Source organism: Gadus morhua, chromosome 23, assembly GCF_902167405.1.
Source record: "Gadus morhua chromosome 23, gadMor3.0, whole genome shotgun sequence".
Classification (NCBI taxonomy): Eukaryota; Metazoa; Chordata; class Actinopteri; order Gadiformes; family Gadidae; genus Gadus; species Gadus morhua.
The window spans coordinates 10,867,406-10,883,084 of record NC_044070.1 but is presented as its reverse complement, the minus strand read 5'-3'; the positions used below and the strand labels follow the sequence as shown (position 1 = coordinate 10,883,084).

Sequence of the window (15,679 nt, the reverse complement as noted above, 5' to 3'; positions counted from 1 at the left end):
ACACACACACACACACACACACACACACACACACACACACACACACACACACACACACACACACACACACACACACACACACACACACACACACACACACACACACACACCACGTCCCGGGTCGGGGTAAATGTGGCGGCTGTGGTCTATATTTGGTCGGGTCTCTAGTTTACACACATTTCTCCGGGCTCCGTGTGGGACAGGGTATTTTTAGATGTTGTGACGAGGCGCCGGTTCTTCAGCTGATCCGTCCAGTAAACTCAACAGAAGCTCATTCCGATGACATACCGGTACAGCCGGATAGCTACCTACTAGATATGGGCGACATATGAAATGATTGTTGTGGTGGATTTTTGTGATTCTATTTACATTCAGACAATTACACTTTGCTGATCAATAAATGTATCTTTTCCTCATGTTCTGATAATCTAGTCTTCAAGTTCTCATGACATGCTAAAGAATAGGCTAATTTATGTGAGTAAAGCATTTTTCTCGTCCCTACAAAATACACACACACACACGCACACGCACACGCGCACACACACACACACACACACACACACACACACACACACACACACACACACACACACACACACACACACACACACACACACACACACACACACGCCCACAGCAACGACACCCTTCGAACTGCGAGGTAAAAGTTGTGGCGAGGGTTCAGGGGAAATCTTCGTAGATTCCCTGGTGGACGCATGGTTCTGGACGCTCAAAACAGCAAGATATCTATAAACGGCTGTATATTAATAGCTCCAAGCGAGTTGGTATCAGATCCAGTCGTTAGCAAGCGCCACCCAATCCATCACATGACATGGCTTTACTTTTTAACCCAAATAAATACTTTCGATGTGTTTGTTGACGCGTCGGTGAATTGTAGACCTACGGGTCATTCGTCATTCAGCGACAAGGTTCGAGTCCCGGCCGGGGCGTTCGGGCACGCTCCTCCTATAGTCCCGCGAGACAGCGAGAGAGGGGCTGCACCGTGGGTTACGACCCCCTGCGCGGCGCCCCGTCCCGTCCCAGCTGTCAGCTGCGACCGCGCACCGTTTTCGACGTGCCCGGGAACCATGGCGTCCAGCGAGGACGACGGAGCGGTGGACGAGAAGGAAACAAACAACAGGAGGAGAAACCGAGGAGCCATCGCCACCGCATGGCTCACCTTCTACAACATCGCCATGACGGCCGGGTATGTCGTGGACTATCGTGGATTAATTACTTTGGTCCCGTTCCCCTCGACAAGTCCCACCGCCGCGCCGTCGCTCTGCATGAGAGAAACGACGCGTTGCTATTATAGTACGCTGCCGGACGGCAGAGTCCCCCCCGGACCCTTCACTGGTCACACCTCTGACCCCCCGCGACCAAAAGTGAACAGTAAACGAGTCGATTTGTGAGTGTGTCCATGTGGGTCAGGGGTACGAGGAGTCAAACTGCAGTTTTTATTTCAGCTGTACAGCCGGGGGCCAGCCATTGACGCCGGCCAAGCCTCTCCAAATAGGGCGGGCTGTGCGCGCGTCACCGTCACGGCCCGATCCGCTGCCGACAGTTGCAGTGATAAGTATAGACAGCCCGCTGACACTGGAGCCCGCCCCGAAGAAAGGGAAACGCTACATTGGCACATTTTAATCGGCGCATAAATTTGATGTAGGCTACATTGTAAAACATCACACCGTTACGCACGGTGAATGCATACTGTGCGCGGGGGGAAACGCAACGTGGTGTTGGGAGACAAACAGCCGTGATCCGTTTCCCTGCATCTGAAACCCGACAATAACAATCAACAAGTAATGACACACCGAGCCGAGCCCTCTGCCGATGTCCCAGTACTGTCTGTTAAATTAAATGAACTCGTTGACTTTTAAGGTATAGGCCTACTATATATATAGGTCTATAGAGATAGAATGCAATTTGGAATGGCTGAAATGAATGAGCACCATTAAGCTACAATGGATATTACTAGTAACTTTCAACTTGAACAAGAAGAGAGCGACAGTGATCCTGTGATCATTTTTCTGATCATAATGATTGATTTTCTTTTATCTGCCTAGGCCTGAGGGCATATGCAAGGCCATTATCATTACAGTTGTAGGTTATGTAGTTTCAAAGCATCTGCTGTATATTGGGACAATCTTGACATAAGTCGCTCTATACGTCAGATTATTTTGGCACAAGCCTTGTAGTTTTTTAAACACAAACACATGCTGCTTCCTAATGAATGCTATCTAAAGATCATGTCTCCTGTTTGCCAGAATATTACTAATAGTTTGTAAAGCCCTAAAGGGTGAAACCACTTCAGGGTTTAGGGGTTAGGAAGATCAGGGGGTTAGGGTTAGCACCATAGCACAGTGTAGCACTTTAGATGGTCTAGTGTTAGGCACTGTAGCACGGGTAAGAAGCCTCAAGAGTTAGGGGTTAGGCACAATAGCACAGGGAAGCGATTTCAAGGGTTAGGCACCATAGCACGGGGAAGCGGCTTCAAGGGTTATTCGTTAGGCACCATGGCCCTTAAGCACTGTACTTTATTGATCGCCCATTAAATGGCTTCAGTGTGAAGGGTGCTTTATCGATAAAACTAACCTTGACTTCAGTCAATCATCACTCAATGAGGCGACATGTTGCTTTCCGCTTACCTTGCTTTGTGGTTCTGCAGGTGGCTGGTTCTAGCCATCACCATGATGAGGTTCTACCTCCAGAAAGGAACCCACAGGGGGCTCTACAGGAGCATAGCTAAGACACTCAAGTTCTTCCAGACCGCTGCTTTAGTTGAGGTGAGGAAATACCATTCATAATAAAAAAGCATTATGGTTTAAAACGCCCAGTCTTCCAGTACTTACAACGTCTTTGTGTCTGCTTGCAGGTGGGACACTGCGCCATTGGTGAGTTTTCAATAATGCAGTTTCTGCGAAAACATATTTATTGAAAGAGTATCGCTTCTTTCTATAGAAGTGTATTGCATTCATTTGTGGAAATGGATGTTCCTGTAATAAGTAGATACATGTTATTCGAAAACAAATTGTTTCTCCAACCCAACCCAAATATTCTGGCTGTAGGTATTGTGAGGACGTCTGTGATTGTGACAGGGGTTCAAGTGTGCTCAAGGATCTTCATGGTTTGGTTCATCGCAAGCAGCATAAGACAGGTGAGGAAAAATTATATCTATTGTCTACATGGCTTTATATTATGAAGTAACAATTTTTTAAACTCAAGAACATGAAAACGTATGAAACAGACCAGCTGTTTTCTTGTGGCAAACTTTTATATTTATTTTGTAATAACAAAGCTATCTGGAAACTGTGTTCAGGTCCAGAGTGAGGAGAGTGTGATACTGTTCTTGGTGGTCTGGACGGTGACGGAGATCAGTAGATACTCCTACTACACCTTCAACCTGCTGCACCAAGTCCCTTACTTCATCAAATGGGCCAGGTGGAGTGTGTGTGTGTGGGGGAAGTCGTTCCCAACCTCTGGCTCGAGTCGCGACCCCGTTTCGGTCCACATTTTTGATGAAAATTGCAAAAATTGCAAAGAAATTGAAATGTCCTGTAAAGATCCCCCACATGATACAACTAAACCTGCCTCATATTCGTACCCCAGAAATGACCCCAAAAAAGGTTTGGAACCACAATGCCGTTGTGTGGTTGTTATCGTGGGATAGTCGCCGTGTCAAATATTGCATGTCAGTTAGGGTTGTGCACGTAGATGTCATGCTGCTTGTTGTCCCCTGGCATGCTTCCGACACCCACCCAGACAGAAGGTAGGGTCAAATGCGTGTATTAGCACTGGGATGAGCATAACATTTGCATATTCGTCCACCAATCTACATACTCCAGGCAACACCTACTCCCAGCATGCACCTCTTCTGCTCCGACAACCCTTATTAAAACATAAAGGAGGAACGTCATTGAGTGACTGATTGGTCAGCTGTCTGATGGTGACTCTATCCCACATCTGAGTATGTTACGGTTGATGAACACTTAGCTGGAAGAGGCTGATGAGATAGCAGTGTCAGTGGCTAGTGAGGCATATCAATTTGCTAGGAGTGACAAGCTAGAGGATAGCAACGTACTAGCAGGGACTAGAGAAAGGCTAGCAAGGAGCTTGCAACGACTAGCGAGATGTTAGCACGAGGCTACTGGAGGCATGGCATAACATTTTGAGATTAATTTATTAATTCAGTCAGGAAACCACTCAGTAGGCATGCCAGCTATCTGGGAGCCATCGCTCTGGATTGTTAGCGTTGTGGCAAACTGTTGCTATTCTCTCCACCCCCTTCTCGCCTGAGACCCAAGGGTGGGAGTATGTGAGGACCCTTCAGCTGCTCCTGTTTTTTTAAGACCATCTGTCTTAGTCGTGGAATGCTGGCCTATAATTTCTCCTTCTGGAAAACACTCCAGAATCTCAGCACTGTCTTGAACGTAGTTTTAAGAATGACTGGTGACCCCAACCCTGAAATAACAGCGTTATATAGATAAATCTGTACCCTAACAGACGTATCTTTATATTCACTAAAAATGATTAGTCTTCTGATAAGACTCCTATCAGACGCTACATAGCTTCCTGTCAGAGCTCCAATCTCTTCAGTCTGGACTCCCTGCTGACTGGGCTCCAAACCACCTTTTATTGCACGCGCACACACACATACTCATTCATTTCTCATAAACACACCCCTCCAGACCTCATCCTCCCATGTCTATACTCACTTTGCGTGTTCAATAAGAATAATGTGGAGCAGACAAGCCTCTACCGGGACTGTATTGCACTCTTCAGGGAATAGCTAGGTTGTAGTTTTATGATGTAGTAGATCATCCAACTGGTGTGAGTCCTCGATCTACACCCGTGCTTGGTTACCTAAACACAATCCTGTTTGACGGTCATACCCATAGCCCTATGCTAGGCTACATACATGCTGTGCTACAAACATGCAAGGCTGGGCTAAATCCAGGTCGAGAGTGAGACTACACTAGGAGCAAAATTGCTAGGTCGCATCAATGATATATTAAATACACACCATACTACATTCAAGCTATAGTAAATCCGCACTAGGCTGCATGTATGCTGAGCTACAAACTGGCTACATCCAGGGTCGGCAGCAGCATAAACAAACACTAGGTAGAATCATATTGGGCTACATACATGCTAGGCTACAAGCACACTATACCAATTACAATTAGGGCATTTCAAAGACGCTTTTATCCAAAGCGACTTACATCGGTTAATATATACATTGACACACCGACGGCAGTGTCAATGCTAAGCTAAGCTGATCCACCAAACAGACCTGCTAGGGTCTGTGTGGTGGACATAAAAGAAAAAACATGTAATGTATGTAGCTAAGACATCGTCTTAGCTACATACATTACATGTTTTTTCCTTCACAGTACAGTAACCTATAAGGGTAGTGTTTCTCTTGGCTCCAGCTGGTGGATTAATTACTGCACGGTTCTCCTACCGAATTCCGTTGGTTCACTCCATCCAAAAACACCTCACCCCTCTTCTCCTACCTCCCTATGCTCTGTGAACACTGCTGCCAAACACCCCAGCGAAGACCCCTAAGGCATATTTTTTAATTAATTCATCACGTTGTTATCGCTAAAAGGAGGACACTGTCTCTGATCCATGCAGCCCTCCCAGTGTTGGACTCATCCCAACCCAGGGACTTGTAGATGGCCGGACTGTTGTTTCTTCACAGGTTGAGACCAAAACACCAATGATCAAACACCAGTTGGCTGGAATCCAAACACTAAAACACAGATGTTTAGGGTACAGCTGATGCTTTACATCAAACGATCTAAGAAGAACGTATACCACCTGTTCAAGACAATTCAAATGAATAGAACTGAAAAACGTGTGAGTTTCAATGCTTTGTTAAAGACATTATATGATAATGTGCCATATTTTACTCGGAAAGGCCTATTTGTAGCTTGCCGGTTAGGCCTATATTTGACATTTGCATGCTGGTAGTCTACTATTGTAACAAGTTGAATGTTTCTATGTTGGTGTTCGGGGTCTTGAATCTGTTATTATATGCGAATTACATTTTAGTAATGATGTTCTCTGCTGATACAAGTGTCATTCGATTATGGCTAATGAAAAAAAAAAGATTTTGACAAAGAACAAAGTAGGACAAATAAGTATTGACTTACAACATGCCCGATTCAAAAAATAGGATAGCTAATACTAGCCAACTTCCAATAACTACACAGTACAATTTATATTACTACTTCCAATTTAAATTAATTACACTTCCAAAGAGCTACAAGTGTATGTTTAGATTCTTGATAATCCTCTTGTATACAAGTATTCCCATCTGATCTCCCCCAGGTATAGAGGTATTTCACACAGTACTAACAACAGAATCCCTGCTCTCGTAACACTACCACTTCTATGATTGTGTGTTGAGGGTCCTAACACTCTTCCCTTGTCTCCAGGTATAACCTCTTCATCGTCCTGTACCCACTGGGGGTCGTGGGAGAACTGTTAACCATCTACGCCGCGCTTCCTATTGTACGACGCACGGCTATGTACTCCCTCCGCCTCCCCAATAAGTACAACGTCTCCTTCGACTACTACTACTTCCTCATCATCGCCATGCTGTCCTACATCCCACGTAAGAACCGCTTTCCAGCCTGCCGTCGGTCAAACGAAGCAGCCGTCGACGTGGCCGTATTTATGACGCTTTTATCCAAAGCGACCTAGAGTGAATTCAGATACACGTCATCATGGAGCAGGTAGGGGTTAGGAGACGACTTGCTCTAGGATGCCTAGAGTTTAGGCTGGAGAAATTGGGGGATCAAACCCTGAGCCTTTTGGTCAGCGGTCAAACAACCCTTGCCAAATCCCTATCGCCACTATAACCCTTTCTAGAGTCGCTTGTATTATGATGAACTAATAATTGATGTCTATAGAACTCGTGGAGCGCACACCTTAAAATCTTAAAATTGCCTTCTTTAAGTGGCCTATTTATGGATCTCTCCCTTGATTTAATTCAGATACTGTTCAATCTTTGTCGGCTTAACAGTATTGTAGCCAAAACATATTTTAACAATTTTTACAGCTAATCCGGTTATTTTGCATTAGCAGTAAATCATAGTAGCGCTGAATATGACCTTCTGAGAACCTTACTGCTCGGATTCGTTATAGAATGTGTGCAAACCTTACTGTCTGTGGTTCCTCTGAGAACGGGCGTGGTCCTGACGGTGTGTGGTTCTTCTGCAGTGTTCCCTCAGCTGTTCTTCCATATGCTGCGCCAGCGAAGGAAGGTCCTGCACGGGGAGGTCATTGTTGAGAAGGACGACTAGCTGCTCACTCCCTGCTCCCCCTGCCAATGGCCTGCAGAGCCTACTCACCTCCAATACCATCTCCACCTCCACCCTGACCACAACCGTCTCAACCCTCCCAACCACCTCTACCAGCATCCCTGTCTCAATAACCACCTCTTTCACCATTCTTAACTCCTGATCCCCCACAACCTCCACCAGCTCCCCCACCAGAACAATCCTCACATACAATATCTCCATCCCCATCACCACCACCATTATCTTCATCATCTCAACCCCGCCTTCCTGCCCATTTCGTCCCAACAGTTCCAAGTTGATAAACCGAGGACATTCAGCACCACCAAGACAACAACACCACTTCTTTAACAACTACCATATCATGGAAATTTAGCAAAGAGGTACAGACCATTGGTCCCTGAAGCTCACCCCTAGACAGCACTCTGATACCCCCAAATCGGATTACCTTCATCCCGTGGAAACAGGTACCGTATGGTGTTATTTTCCGGTTGGACACAGGATTAGAGGCTCAGAACGAGACCTCTCAATGCAGATCTACAAATCCTGGTGATCTCAAGAGCTCACCTATCACTGGACACCTGTTACGTCCCAGGAAAAAAGTCATGACCCTCGCACCACACCTTCAGTCAGCTCTTCTCAAACCACATCTTAGGCCGCATTCACCCTGTACACGTCCGTTAATAGATCTCATTGACTTTGCATGGGGTGCACTCGAAATGCATTGTGGGTCAATCCGTTCCGTCAGCTCCGTTGCCTGCGTCAAAAAGTTGAGAAATGTTTAACTTTTCAGGCAGCAACAGACCCGTCGGCCAATCAGATCGCGTTACCCATTCGTCAGACACGCCCTCCGTCATCGGTCGGCGGACGTGTACAGTCTGAACGCAGCATAAGGTCACCACACAGCCTCAATGAAAACCCTTCTCAGCTTCAATCACATCACAGATGTGGTGTCACTCCTGACATATCTTCAGTCAACCCCCCTCACATCACCGCTTCAGTCACCACCCCTCACATCACAGCTTCAGTCACCACCCCTCACATCACAGTTTCAGTCACCACCCCTCACATCACAGCTTCAGTCACCACCCCTCACATCACAGCTTCAGTCACCACCCCTCACATCACAGCTTCAGTCACCACCCCTCACATCACCGCTTCAGTCACCACCCCTCACATCACCGCTTCAGTCACCACCCCTCACATCACAGCTTCAGTCAACACCCCTAACAACAAATCTCTGGCTGCTGATGAGTGGAGAAGCAGAAGGAAGTGGTGAATGAAATAAATGGAGAAGAGCCGGTAGACTAGACACTAACCTTACCCTGTCATTACCATTTGGCAAACATGTTTTTTTTAAGTGTTGTCAATGTAGTTATTTTATACATATTACGGCAACAAGTACTAGACATAAACCATTGAAAATATGAGACGACGGTGGGTCTATTTTAATAAAGAAACTGAAACTTTACACCGACGTATGGAAGAGGCTGCTTTTTTGTGGCTGTTCAGTCACTTTACTAGGGAGCGATCTGAAATTACAAATGCAGTTAATAATGCACTGGTTTTATTTCGTAAAAATACCGTTATTTATTTTTCACATATCACTTAGTCTGTAGAGGAGCAGCAAGTTAAGAGGATTTGTTGAAAAAATGCCGTCCAAAGAATGGCAATGTACGAGCTGCTACCAACTCTTACCTTCTCTTTGTGTTAATGTTTACCTCATCAAAATGAGCACATCTTAATCCAATGAGTTGAGAGACCTGCAGTCCGAAAGCACGTGATGCAGAATGTGAGACAGTCGTAGCGGTTAGATAATTCGTGCTCACAGTCTTCATTGGACGTCGTGTTGCTGGTCTGCAGTAGCTAGTTCCCAACACTAGAGGTGCTATAGAGACATCACTGTCTTCTTCTGTGCAGCTGAAAGAGCGTGACTTTAATCTGAGTCTAACGTAAAGATGGAAAACAGCATGTGAGTGAGAGAGTTGATTGGCCTTAGAAATGTTGACCCAAAAGTTGGCGGGAAGAAGCAGCCTTGAAGGCGTGGTATGATAATAATGTGAGCAACAATACAGGAGAAAAAGAATATGTGAATAACATTGCAACTTTTCAACAATAAAAATGTGAATCCATTCGTATGCGCCCATGAATAAATCAAATCCAACAATACCTTTGAGTGCATTGTGATAGACCTGGCGATGACCAGCTTGACTGAAGAGAAAGTGTTACGCTTCGCCTGATGGCATTTCAATATTAAAACACTCACTGGAAAAAAAGATGTTGACGCAACATGTTTGGTTTGTGTTGTTTTTGTCTTTATTGGTGCAGTTTGTGTTATGGCTTGTGTTTGTTTTTTAGTTTGGTCTCTGTTTGAGGTTCGTTTCATTTAGTCTTTACGAGACGGTGGGAAATCCTGGAACACACTTCCTGTGTAGATACAGGAAGTTCATGGCCACATATTAAACAAATCAATGAGCTGGAAAAAATCTGTCTTTGGTTTAATCTCCAAATCTATCTCTTGCCATTTGATGTGCAAATACTATCATAATAATCGCTTCATCCCACAGCTTAAGTTCTGCTTACCAAAAGTGGCCCACTGGGTAGTAAATATTAGTTATTTTGTATTATAAATGATTAAAATGATTTAGTCAGACATTCATGTGGTTAACATAACGAGAACTTAAAGAACGGCGAGATGAGGGTTTCTCAGAAATTATCCATAATCACACTTTTCATTGTCGTAACATGATAATTTTTCTGTGTAAGGAACAATTAAGTCTCTTTGGCTGTATAGGCATCATATAAAAAAAATGCATAATGAAATATACATTCATATATTCAGGTGTACATGGAATAAAGCAATATAAAAAACGCTTTTACAGGTCATCATAAAAAAAATATCCATATAAATCCTTCTCTTGTATCGGATCAGGGGTCGTAGGTCGGAGTTTCCGCAGGACAGCAGTGGAGCAGTGGTTTGGCGTCATACTGAGTCCCAAACCAAAATTGTCCTTCTTCTGACTCCGTACGAGTTGTCCATGCGGCAAGCCAGTGGGCCGCCAACAGCTAACCACTAACCAAGTCATTTTTACTGCTCTTTCAGAGCGACGATCCTGGGGATCCTGCTGAGGAAGAAGACAGGAAGTTGGATGAGAAAAACATGGCCGACATGGAGGTCACACAAACCTTCTCAGCACGATACAACAGTTTATCAAGCGGAAAGAAGACAAAGAAATAGACATGGCCGCTGAATGAGAACCAAAGCATTCTAACCAGACAGAAAGAGAGCGCTACATGCTAACAACAGTGACACGGAGCTCATCAGGGGATTATATGCTATTAGTGGACGAAGAGGGACACCTACAGCTCTCCATGGGCTTCTCACAGATGTAGTTCATAAGGTCTTCACAGTAGAAGTCGTTCCATAAACCGTCGTTGAGGATCCCAGCGCAGTCCTCCCCTTCATTTTGGATGTCGCTCCAGTTGTCAGGCTGGTCTTGCTTCCACATCCTACAGGACATCAGCAGGGGGCGGTAAAGCTTCAACATTAACTACTGGGGTCACAACGTCTGCAGAAGTCAACGGGTTTAAAGGGCCCCTATTTTACCACCAGGTGTTTGTGTGATTCGCCATTGCAAGCCATTAAAAGGTCTGCCCTGCCCTGTGAGAAAGCGAAATCATGTGTCACAGTGAAGGGCAGATTTTTAAATGGATCGTAGTGGTGAAACAAACACCTGGTGGTAAATTAGTGGCTCTTTAAAGCTGACGTTGAAGCTTGGTTCTTTCCAAGTGACAGCCATGACCACCTGGTTATGCAGCCCTTGCGGAGGCTGCTAATATGCCCCTAACTATAGGGGGCTAACGGTGGTCCGATGCAAAAAGATCCGCCACAATGGGAAAAGTAATTCTCAGTAGGCAAAGTAATTCTCGTAATACAAGGCCAAATAATTTCTTCTGTGTGGGGTTAGGATCTCAGTGGGTAGTTCCTCCCCATATTATGTCGTTTGAGGAGTCACATGCGACAGTTTTATTTCATTAAAAAGCTGAGCGTGTGAATTTGTTTTGGCCATAGACTGCTACTTCAAGGCAGCCATTCACCTTGCCGTTAAGTCCCGCCCTCAATGTGCCAAAGATGGATCGCTTCTGCTGCTGGTTGCAAAACACTCTAGCAATGACGGCGCTCGTAAAGTGAAATCTACGACTTCATAACGATCTTCATGTGTACACCAGTTGACATCAGGGACACTACATCCATCATTTTTACAGTCCATGGTTCAGTCCCGTTATAATATGGGATTTCTTTAAAATGATGATGGTTTATTATTTATTACAAGGGTAAACAGGGATAAGTAAAGGGGCTGACCTCAGTGTTTTGGTTAGCTGGAGGTTGGATGTATTCAGTTTAGTAAAATAAATGAATTTAAGTGAATTCTATTTCGAATTTATAATAAACGGCAGAATATAATTAATAAACACAGATCCAGTCTCAAAACCCCACATTATACAACATCCCCTTACCCTGATCCCTCTAAGGTGCAAGGAACAACTCCCCCAAACCCAAGGGGAGGAAGCAACCTTGTGGCCGATATTTGTAAACTCACGTGAAGCTTGGTCGCTTCCCGTCCAGCCAGTACCAGACACTCTCCTGCAGGCGGTCCGTCAGACCCATCCAGAAGTACCCCTTCCCGATCATCTGCTCCCTCAGCCATCTCTGAGCAGGCAAACACACCCAGGATCACGTTCATAACAATCATTATTCCTCAATGCAATCCTCCGGCGCTTTTTCAACACCCTCAAAGAGCTTTGCATGCTGTGGTCCTCCTCTGTAAAGGACAGTATGCCCCAGAATGCTCACCCCACACTGGCTGTCACAGTGGAGAGGTGAGGAATGAATCCAACCAATTAGAGGCTGGGGGGTGATTAGGAAGCCATGTTGGTAGAAGAGCTAGGTTTAGAATTAGCCAGGGACAACGGGGCGTGGCCCCCCCTGCTCCTGTGACGAATGCCATCTCGGGTGAACGTCTCATCCGAAAGACGGAACACATTTTGCAGGAACTTTTGTTCAAAGGGATGAAGGGGTGCCCGTCAACAAAACCTTGAGAGTTGGCTGTTGCTCTCCACTGACATCAGGAAAGATGAAACCCTATTTCTTACACATATTCCGGCGAATCTCAAAACACATCTGCTAAGACTGCATCTATAAAATTGAATAAGATAAGATGAGTAAGTCTTCTCTATATATTGTTTCTAGAAAGTATTGCAATTCACCTTGGACAAAAGCATCAGCTAATACATTTATCTAAATTAATACATTCACAATAATCAATGGTCTAGGAGACACTTCAATCATATGTAGATAAGTATATCAGTGATAGAATACCATTCCATATAAATACATGTTCAACTATACATTATGGATGATATATCCGTATTCACCTGTTCTTCCACGTCCTCCAGGACCAGCAAAGACCCGGACTTCTTCACGCAGATCGCCTCAGCGTCGTTAAAGCTCTGCATGTCCTTGGACAACAAGTAGCACGTGTTCCTGTGGTTGATCCAGTCTGGGGGACAACCTGTGGACACACACACCAAACCTCTGAGTCCAATACACTATGGACACTATGAAACAGGGTTAGCCTAGCTCCTGTTGGTCTTATTCTGTGTTAGGTGACAAGAACAAAGCCTTTCCCAGAGTTGAGTACCATTGTTATCCCACTTTTCATTTGCATAACACACACGTTTATGTGTGTGTAGAACACATTAAGCGGTTCAACTGCAGATGGCGTGAAGCAATGTAAAGAATAGGGTCTAATGCTATAAAACAGGCTCCTTGTTGATGTTTGACTGGCTGTGGAACGTGTTGTTGACGTGTTACCTGGGGCCCACAGGGTGGGCACAGGGGCCTGGCTCTGTAGGGACACCAGCGCCAGCGGCATGGGTGGCGTGCGAGCAGGAAGTCCTGGTAACCCCGGAGGTCCTGGGGCCCCCAAGGGCCCCCGCTCCCCTAGGGGGCCCATCGGCCCTTGGATCCCCGGCTCTCCCTGTGGCCCCTGTGGCCCCTGAAGCCCCGACTGTCCGTCTCTTCCTGGCAATCCTGCGGTGCCCGGCACTCCCTTAGAGCCCGGGCCCCCGGCCCTGCCCCCCGACCCCCGGGAGCCCTTGGAGCCGGGGTTGCCGCGGGAACCCTGTGGACCCTTCAACCCTGGTAGTCCTGGGGGTCCTGGGGAGCCCTTGTCTCCCAGTGGCCCCTGGACGCCAGGGCTCCCCTTGTCCCCCTTCTCCCCCATAGGGCCGAACTGACCCGGGGGTCCCTGGGGGCCCCTGTCCCCTCTTGAGCCCCTGGGACCCGGCGGACCTGAGACACAGGGATACAAGTGAAGGTCAGGTTACACGGCACGGAACTGGGGTCTTCTGGGGACTTTGGGCTAACTAATGTATGCAAGCACGTAGAGACCCATGGAGTACCTACTAAGGCTGAATAGGGCAACGTAGAGACCCATGGAGTACCTACTAAGGCTGAATAGGGCAACGTAGTGACCCATGGAGTACCTACAGTAGGCTAATGACAACACAGAGCGCGAAACAACACAAATCCCCGTCCACAGACCAGGGGCAGCAGCAGCAGTGTGTTCCCCCACCTTGTAAGATGGTGAAGTTCGTGATGATCTGCGAGTGCTTGTTGTCCACCAGCTTCATCTCCTCCATGACGATGGACAGGTTGGTGACCTCCGAGTCCAGCCGCGTGGACAGCTCATCCTGCTGCGCCCTCAGGTCCGCCGAGTGCCCCTGCACGTCCGTCACGCTGTGGTTGAGGCCCAGCAGGAGGTCCGAGTGGCGGCCCACCGTCTCGGCGCAGTTCCGCAGGCCGTTCAGGTTGACGTTGATGGAGCCCAGCATCTGCGTGGTGAAGCTGATGTTGCCCATCACGCGGTCCACGCGCCGCTCCGACTCGTCCAGCCGCGACTCGAGCTGGCCCATGCGGCCGGCGGTGCGGTTGTCGTGGTCCCTCTGCTGGTCCATCAGCTCGCGGAGGCTCTGCTCGTGGCCGTCGGCCAGGCTGCTGGCGTTCTGCAGCTGGCCGGCCAGGGAGCCCAGCTGGCCCCCCACGTCCTCCAGGCTGTCGTTGTTGGCCTTGGCCAGGACCGAGGCGTTGGACGAGAGGACCTGCAGGTACTCCACCTTGTCCCGGAGCCACTCCGAGTCGGAGCGCGTCTGCCGCAGGCTCTGCTCCAGGCTCTGGAAGTCGTTGCGGATCTTCTGGATGGCCTGGCTGGTGTCCTCCACCGAGCGCTGCAGGCCCACCAGCAGCCCCCTCTGCTGGGCCTGGGTGAGGTTCAGGCTGCCGATACGGAGCAGCGCCTGGCTCTGGAGCTTCACCTGCTCCTGGAGGTCGGTCTGCAGCCGCGTGGTGTCCTCCTGGAGACCCTCCACCGTGCCCCCGTAGGCCAGCAGGGAGCCGTTGACGGAGCGCAGGGTGGCAGCGTTGCTGTCCAGCAGGCCCTGGATGGAGCCCTGGCTGCTCTGGAGGTCCAGGCCCGAGGTCTTCAGCTGGCCCAGCACGGCCTGGTTGTTGCTGCTGCGCTCGGCCACCACCGTCAGCTGGCTCTGCAGGGCCTGGAGGTTGTTCCTGAAGGCCTGGATCTCCGAGCTGGCGTTGTCCGACTTCTCCCCCTCTTCAGAACCGAAGGAAGGTTTGAAAAAGAAATGAGTCATAGAATTTAGCTTGTAGTTAGCATCATATTTCTTTACAGAGCAAAGCACACAGAGAGCTCTCATGTTGTTTTGCTCGCATAGAATTCATGTCCTTTTGTGACGCGAAAATTCAAAAACAACCGTATTGGTTGTTTCTGGTTATTGAGTTGTGTTGTGGAGCTGGATGTATTGTCTTTCTATGAGGTGTTTTTATTGTAGTGCAGTGTTTAGCCCACCCATCTTCTTCAGATCCGTCTCCACAGCCATGATCTTCCCTCCATAGTTGGTCATTCCTTCGGTGACATTGTCCACCCGCTGCATCACTGGGGATGAGACAACACAGGCACTACCAGGGTTAGCATGCTACTGCTGATCATACCAATTAGCATTACTGTTCTGTACTCCTGCTGACAGCCAAAAGGCGTCTTACAAATGTATACGTATGTACATATCTTGACAAGGAGATTGTATAAAAATATATTGAGATGCTGTTTTCCTTAACACACAAAGGAACTATCACAAATCCAATGTCCACACAAATATGCTCACGCACAATCACACACACATGCACAAATGCACACATATGCACGCACGCACGCACTCACACACACACACGAGTGTCAACCACACATCGAAGAAGCCAGGAGTTTGTATTCTTGTGAGCAAAACTACCCCTCGGA

General features: G+C 47.3%; 2 protein-coding genes across 3 annotated transcripts in view; one reads left to right on the top strand and one right to left on the bottom strand.

The window, feature by feature from the left end:
* The first annotated feature begins 906 nt into the window (after positions 1-906).
* On the top strand, positions 907-9,596 carry hacd1 (3-hydroxyacyl-CoA dehydratase 1). Its single transcript, XM_030348848.1, has 7 exons — positions 907-1,207; positions 2,669-2,786; positions 2,876-2,894; positions 3,069-3,157; positions 3,320-3,441; positions 6,444-6,622; positions 7,231-9,596. The coding sequence occupies exons 1-7, from the start codon at positions 1,089-1,091 to the stop codon at positions 7,311-7,313; spliced, it is 729 nt and encodes a 242-aa protein (XP_030204708.1). The 5' UTR covers positions 907-1,088; the 3' UTR covers positions 7,314-9,596.
* Positions 9,597-9,605: 9 nt separating this feature from the next.
* Positions 9,606-15,679, bottom strand: part of LOC115537116 (collectin-12) — a 28,445-nt gene continuing 22,371 nt past the window's right edge. The window contains exons 4-10 of one of the 2 annotated variants that reach the window (XM_030348796.1): positions 15,236-15,322; positions 13,946-14,980; positions 13,183-13,662; positions 12,744-12,880; positions 11,909-12,018; positions 10,672-10,817; positions 9,606-10,432 (exon numbers count right to left, since the gene is read on the bottom strand). In XM_030348796.1, the coding sequence (XP_030204656.1) occupies positions 10,407-10,432; positions 10,672-10,817; positions 11,909-12,018; positions 12,744-12,880; positions 13,183-13,662; positions 13,946-14,980; positions 15,236-15,322 (2,021 nt within the window). In that variant the 3' untranslated portion in view covers positions 9,606-10,406. The remainder of the gene's footprint in view (positions 10,433-10,671; positions 10,818-11,908; positions 12,019-12,743; positions 12,881-13,182; positions 13,663-13,945; positions 14,981-15,235; positions 15,323-15,679) is intronic. The other variant, XM_030348797.1, reaches the window with a different exon arrangement.

Bases quoted from the DNA above. Each gene is read 5' to 3' on its own strand.
- hacd1 (XM_030348848.1), top strand. From the start codon at position 1,089: ATGGCGTCCAGCGAGGACGACGGAGCGGTGGACGAGAAGGAAACAAAC. The intron at 1,208-2,668 runs GTATGTCGTGGA...GTGGTTCTGCAG, and splicing joins AACATCGCCATGACGGCCGG to GTGGCTGGTTCTAGCCATCA. The intron at 3,442-6,443 runs GTGGAGTGTGTG...CCTTGTCTCCAG, and splicing joins TACTTCATCAAATGGGCCAG to GTATAACCTCTTCATCGTCC.